The sequence below is a fragment of the Talpa europaea genome (genome assembly GCF_964194135.1).
Source record: "Talpa europaea genome assembly, chromosome: 12".
NCBI classification, from domain to species: Eukaryota; Metazoa; Chordata; class Mammalia; order Eulipotyphla; family Talpidae; genus Talpa; species Talpa europaea.
In genome coordinates this window covers 47,040,393-47,047,758 of record NC_140079.1, presented here as the reverse complement: position 1 = coordinate 47,047,758, position 7,366 = coordinate 47,040,393, and the positions used below count along the sequence as shown (strand labels likewise).

The 7,366-nt window shown below is 48.6% G+C and overlaps 1 protein-coding gene across 1 annotated transcript; it reads right to left on the bottom strand.

Annotated features, from left to right (window-relative positions):
* Window positions 1-921: 921 nt before the first annotated feature.
* LOC311181578 (2-Hydroxyacid oxidase 1-like) lies at window positions 922-2,103 on the bottom strand (the record flags this gene model as incomplete). Its single annotated transcript, XM_084250025.1, is given in 3 exon segments — window positions 922-1,038; window positions 1,042-1,677; window positions 2,041-2,103. Coding segments are annotated over 3 exon segments (816 nt in total).
* Window positions 2,104-7,366: the final 5,263 nt, after the last annotated feature.

Sequence of the window (7,366 nt, the reverse complement as noted above, 5' to 3'; positions counted from 1 at the left end):
GACTTACCCTCAGCAACTGCAAGAACAGTGGATTTCCACACCTGCCTGCCAGAATCTTAAGAGTTTGTATAGACCCCTTGCCAAAATTCAGCAATGTGCCCTGTGCAGATGGTCTCGACAACACATGACTCTCTCAACGTCCGCATCTTCGAAAATGTCTCCATTGTAGGAAGGGGGCAGAATGTGCATTCCAAGGACAGGGGAGAGGATGAAGAGCTTCCAGTTGTCTAGTCCAACTCTGGTCAACTGACAGTCACCTCTTCTCAAGACCCGCTTCAAAACTCCATGCCTCCTGACCAACTCATAATCTCACATGCCCTGTCTTCTGCAATGTACCCTGAGTGATTAGTACGGAGTTTCATTAGCATGGAGATGGCTATTTTGGTAGCTCTCCTGCTGCACTGGAAGCAGATGCCAGGACAACAATGTAGGCACATGCAAGGGAAATCACAGCTTAAGACAATAATTCCTAAAATTATCCATTTTTCCCACCAAAAGCCCTTGATCTGAAGTACTGATTTGTTAAGTCCTCTGGGCTGGGGGTGTTCACTTGTGTCCCCTTGCGCCACCAGGGAGTTCCTGTATCCTGACTTTTTCCTTGGCATAGGAAGATTGTAACCACAATTGCCAATCTCCCTCTTCTTAAGGCCAGGTGTTACATTCTATTTTCACTGGTGTGATCATTTGACTGCCATCATTGCCCACTTTTTTGGCTTAGAGGATGTTATAACACACATAGAAGTCCTTACTAATCTCACCCAGCAAGCCTTAAATGTTAGCTGACAGAGCCTATCCTTATTCAACACTGCAATGTCTCTGGTGACAAAAGCTGTCCTTCAAAATGGGGATCGACTTGGACATTAGTACTGCCTTGCAAGGAAGCACTTACGCCTTTATCTCACTAAGCAAAGTGTTGTGTGTTCATACCAGATGAGTCTGCCAATGGGTCACAAGTGAACACCCTTCCACAGCTTCCACAATTTCTGGCAGGACATCACTTGTGGCTGGCACTGCATCAAGTTGTCGAGCCCCATGATTTTACACCAAGATCCCATCCAAACCATGTTTAACTGCCTTCCTTGCATCATCACCTCTCAGAATGCCTTTTGCAACAATTGGCAGAGAAGTCAGTCCCCTCAGCCACTTCATATCCTCCCAGCTCATAGCTGGGTCAATTGCTTTAGCCACATAAATAGCAAGTCCGCTGTTGTCTCCAAAATTTTCATTAGGAGAAAATGATAAATCATTGGCTTCAAATTTTTTCATTCTGAGTTGGGATGGCAGATTGAACCAGTTACGCATATCATCAAAACGGTTGCCCAAGAAATGGGTGCCCACAGTCACAAATCTGGCCTTGTAGCTCATCCGCTCTGCCCGCCACACCAGCTGCTTGGTGACCTCACGGTCCTTGTAGATATACAGTTGCAGCCAGACAAGTGCTTCAGGACCAGCGTCTGCCACTTCTCCAATTGAAGAGGTGGCCCAAGAACTCAGCATCATGCCAGTTCCTAGTGACCTGCAGGCTCGCACAGTTGCCAGCTCTCCATCTACATGGGCCATACGTTGCATGGCAGTGGCCCCCACACATATTGGCATGCTGACCCTCTGCTCTAAAACAGAAGTTGACAGATCTATTTCAGCAACATTCTGGAGCATCCGAGGGTACAGTTTCCATATCTGTTTCAGGACCAAAAGGCAAGCACAGTTTCTTCACATGTCTCTCTGCTCCATGTGCCTCTTCCAGGTCTACTTCTGGCTCTCCATCCTGCTTCCTGCCTTCCTCAGTCTCCTCTCAAAGTGTTTGTCTTTATGTGGTGGATGGCAGAACCCTATTTAGAGAAGCAGATTAGGGGGGCTCTCAGGTTACCCCTCATTTTGCCCACTAGCAAGTGGATGTACTGGGGTGGGAAACACCACCTTCACCCCTCTTTGGATGGTGTGAGTTCCATTCCAGGAGCAGTGAGTTTTCCAGGAACAGGTCCCACTTTCAACAGGGCAGTGGGGACTGAGTAGTCGCCTACACCCGGGATGGGAAATCACTTGCCAATTCCAGTATAGGACGTCCCCTTGCCAATTGCAGTAAATGACGCCTCTCCCAGGCATGATGGCTTTGGTGTTCTCAGCAGCACAGCAGGTTGGCCCATGGTGGGAGTCTGGTAATGACTGGTTTCCTAGGCATCCATGCCTTTGTGATGCCGAGTCCCTTGGCAGGGGTCCCTGCTCTGGCATACGGAGCAACAGACTCTACTGGGTGAACTTTCAACCATTCAGCCAAGGTGACTTTATGCATTAGTGATTTAATCTACTGCTATAATATTGCATTTTCCCCTTTTTTAAAAAAGATTTATTTATTTATTTATACAAGCACTGGGTACAGTCAGAAGCGCAGGAGGGTGAGAGAATTCACCAGAGCCAGAGCGGGGAGCAGAACAGACAGAAGGACCGAAGTACACTGCCGAGGGGAGCAGCGGGCAGCAGGAGAGGTCTACGTGCCATGTGGGACGGCGGCCGGGGATCAAACCGGCACTGCAGAGGCTGTGGGCAGCTTTGCAGCCCAGCGCTCAATCGCTGCGCCTCCAGGGGAGGCCCTGCATTTTTCCTTTTTACCAACTCTACTACTTGCAGGTTTTAAGGGAGAGGGAATCTCCATTCAATGTCATGTTCTTTTGCTCAGTCATGTCCTTTGGAAACCTGATCACTGTCTATTCAACAAGGGTTGCCATACTCGGTACTCAGATTCTCTGATGCCCTAATGGTGGCAACCTGCTTCACACAGTGATAAGGGAAAGCTTAGCCAGACACATTGTCCCCACTTGGATGAAGGGGTCCAATATACTCACTCTGCCAGTCCCTCACCTGTTGGAGACTCCAATGGATGTCCCCAAGACTCCTTTGACTGGCACCTTGGGTGTTGTTTAGAACATGGAAGACATGCTGTTACTGCATTAACCAAATGACTGTATTTCAAGAGTAATTAGCTTTTTTGGCAACATGCCATGACAGCAGGGTGCATAGGCAGCTCCTCATCTTATGCACCCAATCTGCTCCATCTATTGCAGTGAGTTGCTAGCCTCTTACTAGGGCATCAGCTGCCTGATTCCCCAGGAAGGCTGGGGTGGGTAAGTGGAGGGGGGTGTCTGAATATAGAAGATAATGAGGATTGCCTCAGATTCTTGCAGACAAACCCAATAGTCTTTCTACATACACCAACGCCACACGGAATTATTCACAATCACCCACCCTTCAGGTTCCCATTATCCAAGCTTTAGGGTTAATCCCTTTAGAAGGGTCCAAAGATCAACACATGGGATAAAGGCCGCTGGGGCTCCTCAGTGATCACCAGCCAAACTGCTGAGTTGAGTCCCTGGCTGCTGGAGTTCCTTTCCATTTCCATCCAGATGGTGTCAGTGTTCGACCGAGTACCAGCCACAGTCCTTATGTGTGGGCTGTTTGGACTAGACACATCTGTGTAGCCGACAACGAAGGGAATCTCCCCTGCTCCCTCCCTACGGGCTGCAGGGGTTGCCACAGGAATGGAGCGAGGCATTTGGGGATCCACATGTTCTACAGGGCCAAATAACACTCATTTCTAGACAGTGGGTAGGCATGCAGCGTGCTCCTCTGGGTAAATATGCAAAGAGGCATACCACTTACATCACTTTGGGGGGTTAAGCCCTGGCAGAGGTGGGTCAATAAAATATGTTCTCAACCCCACACCTTGATAGGAAAGAAATTTCTTACCACATCATGCTGTTTTTCCATGTGTTTCCACCTGGAAGATCCTGGGTAAATGCTAAGAGGTATATCAGTTTTCTGGCCCCTTTCAGAGGTGACTAGGGGCAACCTCTCCTTCTGTGGTTTCTGCCAATGCCCTGCTCATGCCTTCACAGATGCACCTAACTGAAGCGGAAGCCTGGCTTGGGAGACGCCCAGAGCTTTAATTAGCTTCACCAATATTTATACCTTCTCAAAGGGACCTTGCTGCTGTAACCCCCAGTCCCACACATGCCCTTTTTTTTCCCAGGCAGTGATGGAAGGATGGAGACACTGCCACGTGGAAAATAAAAGCCCCCACAACCCAAAAAACCCTTCAAAACTTTGCACCTCTTTCATCTTCTTGGGGGCTGGCTAGATTGCAGCTTTTCAGTCACAGTCTCTGGGACAAGTGTCTGATCCTCACTGTTCCTGAGCAATGGGCTTGCTCCCTGGTGTGCATGAGCTAATTATGAAACCAGATTTTGAAAGAAAAGTTTATTGTAAGTCGCTAAGAAAGGAGGCAAAAGAAAAAAACTCAAATCTGTTCGCACTTTTAGGTAGGAGAAAGGGTTTTATATTGGTTTCGGGAGTTGGGGTTGAGAACAAAAGAGTTAAGTTTTATTAGCCAAGGAGCAGGTTAACAGCAAAGAAATGTGGGTTTGAAGTTCATTGGTTAGGTAGAGGGCCTTCCATACACAGAGAAGTACTTCATATTCAGATAGCTGGAGTTTCAAATTTTGTAACAGGGTGGTCCCCAGGAAAAGGGGAGGTGCCAGGTTCCCTGCTCCACTTAAAGGAGGGTGGAGCTGAGCAGAGAGAGAAGCTGCTGCAGAGGAGACTGAGGAAGGAAGGAAGCAGGATGGAAAGCCAGAAGGAGACCTGGAGGAAGCACATGGAACAGAAAGACACGTGAAGAAACTGCACTTGCCTTATGGTCGTGGACTGGTTGACACAACAGATGTGGGTGAGAGACCAGTGGGGAGGTGACAATGGCAGTTTTTGTCTTGATTTTGATTTTTCTCTTTTCCTCCCAGACTTGTCTGGTTGTTTCTGATCCTTTTCTGTGGGTCACCACCAGAAGGTGCTTTAGACTTGTGGCAGGCTTTCGGGCCTTGCTCTGGGCCAGTCCAGTTTGGGTGGCGTTTTACCCAAGAGGGTGTAAAACTTTGGGTACTTGATTTAGAAACTATCATCTTTGTCTTTCTGTATTGTTCACTAATTGTATTAAAGTTCCTTTCCATAAAAGGTCTATATGTTTTGTCTTGATGCGACAGATGACAGAACCTACTTCAAGCAGGCAGGTTTGGGGGTCTTGGGGTGCCCCTCTCCCTGCCCTGTTAACAATTCCACTCTAGTATCCCTCACTGGAAAAAAGGCTGAGAGATAGTTCCAATTAATCTGGAAATAGAATCAGAAGTGATGGGAGCAATGCGTGTATAATTTAGAGGGACCTCCTTCTTGCCTAGAAAGGAAAAAACCCTACTGCTTTACTGCTCGGGGCTGCTCTCCAGCTTTCTGACACTGCCCACTGCCTCTTACAGTGTTCTGTCCTGCAGCTTCCTAATAAACTTTGTTGCTGGCTTCATTCTGGTGCTTTATGAAATTCTTTTCTTGAAAGATAACTCCAGTATCAGGGGCCTCAATGCCACCATGGGGCTGAGCAAGAACATCAGTGATCCAGGGGACTGGAGTATCTTAAATTTCATTCCTGCAGAGAAGGTGGCCCTGCCGGGGACTTCAGAGGCAGGGATGTAGATGGCCTGTGTCCCTAAGGAGCTGTTGTACCTCTTCCATAGGTTTCCAGGGTCCAAGATGTCCAGGAAGATCCCTTTCATTGGGCCACCCTCCCCCACTCTAAAATAATTCATCAAATGGATTGAGTTCTGGGCCTCCCCTGGTGGTGCAGGCAGTTGAGCTTCAGTGCCATGAAGCTGTCTGCAGCCTCTGCAGTGTGGGTTTGATCCCAGCCAGCAGGCGAGACTTCCACATGGCGCAGCAGACCTCTCCTGCCTAGCCCACTGTTCCCCTCAGCAGTGTATTTCAGTCAGTTTGCCGTTCTGTTCCCAGCTCTGTCTTTGGTGAATCCTCTTACCCTCCCGCACATCTGGCCTGTACCCCAGTTCTTGTATACATGAATAAATAAATCTTTAAAAAAAATGGATTGAGTTCTTTGAGCCTCACCCCCAGCCCCACAAGCACACCCAGCTGGAGGGCTGGGTGCCTGTTGATGTGGCTCTTTTTCTCTGCCTTCTGCTTGGTCAGAAAAAAATGCCATTACTCCCAGAATCCCAGTGCCGCACTGACTGTGCCTGGAAACAGCTCTTTCAATGTCCAGTGGGTGTATATTCTGTCATCTGAAACTTCTCCTGAAGAGTGGTTATCTTGCTGGTTGGGGTTGTGTTGCAGGATTTTTGTCTTTTTTGTACTAGGGATCAGAAGGCACCAGTACTTTGTCCATTTCATTGTCAACCACCACAACATGTTCCACGTCACTCCCCTCACTTTCTCTCTTTCTCTCTCTTTTTTTTTTTTTTTAAGATTTATTTATTTATTTATTTATACAAGCACTGGGTACAGTCAGAAGCGTGGGAGGGCGAGAGAATTCACCAGAGCCAGAGCGGGGAGCAGAGCAGGCAGAAGGACCGAAGTACACTGCTGAGGGGAGCAGCGGGCGGCAGGAGAGGTCTGCGCGCCATGTGGGACCCTCCTCCCGTGGCCGGGGAGCAGCCGGGGATCGAACCCACGCTGCAGAGGCTGCGGGCAGCTTCGCAACCCAGCGCTCAACCGCTGCGCCACCGGGGAGGCCCCTCACTTTCTCTTTTTAAAAAATATTCATTTATTTATGCATACAAGAACTGGGGTATAGGCCAGAGGTGTGGTGAGTGAGAGGACTCACCAGAGACAGAGTGGGGAGCAGAGAAGATGGATTGACTGAAATACATTACTGAGGGGAGCAGCAAGTGAGGCAGGAGAGGTCTGCTGCACCATGTGGGCAGTTCCCTGGCTGACCAGGATCGAACTGCTGCAGTGGCTGTGGACAGCTTCATAGGTTGCATCTTAACCCCTTGCGCCACCAGGGAGGCCTGACTGTGGGTCCTCACTTGTGCACTGAACAGACTTATAAGACTCAACTGCAGGCACACATAAAAAGGTTAATAAGGGTTTATTTACAAAAGAAGAGAAAATGAAGAAATGAATAACTCTGGGGGAAAGAGAGGGAGATAAATTGGTGAATACGTCCTACCAGTTCCGGAATCCCAATGGCACACTGAAAGCTGGTGAAAAGTCAAGAGTGAAGCCAAGAGCCAAGAAGCCAAGAGGAACCCAAGGCCTACATGTCTGGATTTATACCAAACCTGCCTGCTTAACTCCACTCTCAGGTCCCAGCAACCCTCCCTTTGCTGATGATGGGATTTGTAGTTCCCGGTGCCTTGATGGCTCTGGTCTGGAGTGGGGGTGGAGTATACAAAACCTGTGTGGAGTTTGCTTAGGACATCCTTTCCCCCTAACAAGCAGAGTGATGGACACCCACACATTCTTCTCTAACCTCAGCAACTCCTCTTCCAGCTTTTTAACTCCAGAAGTTTCAACTTCTGGTTGGGTGTTGGTG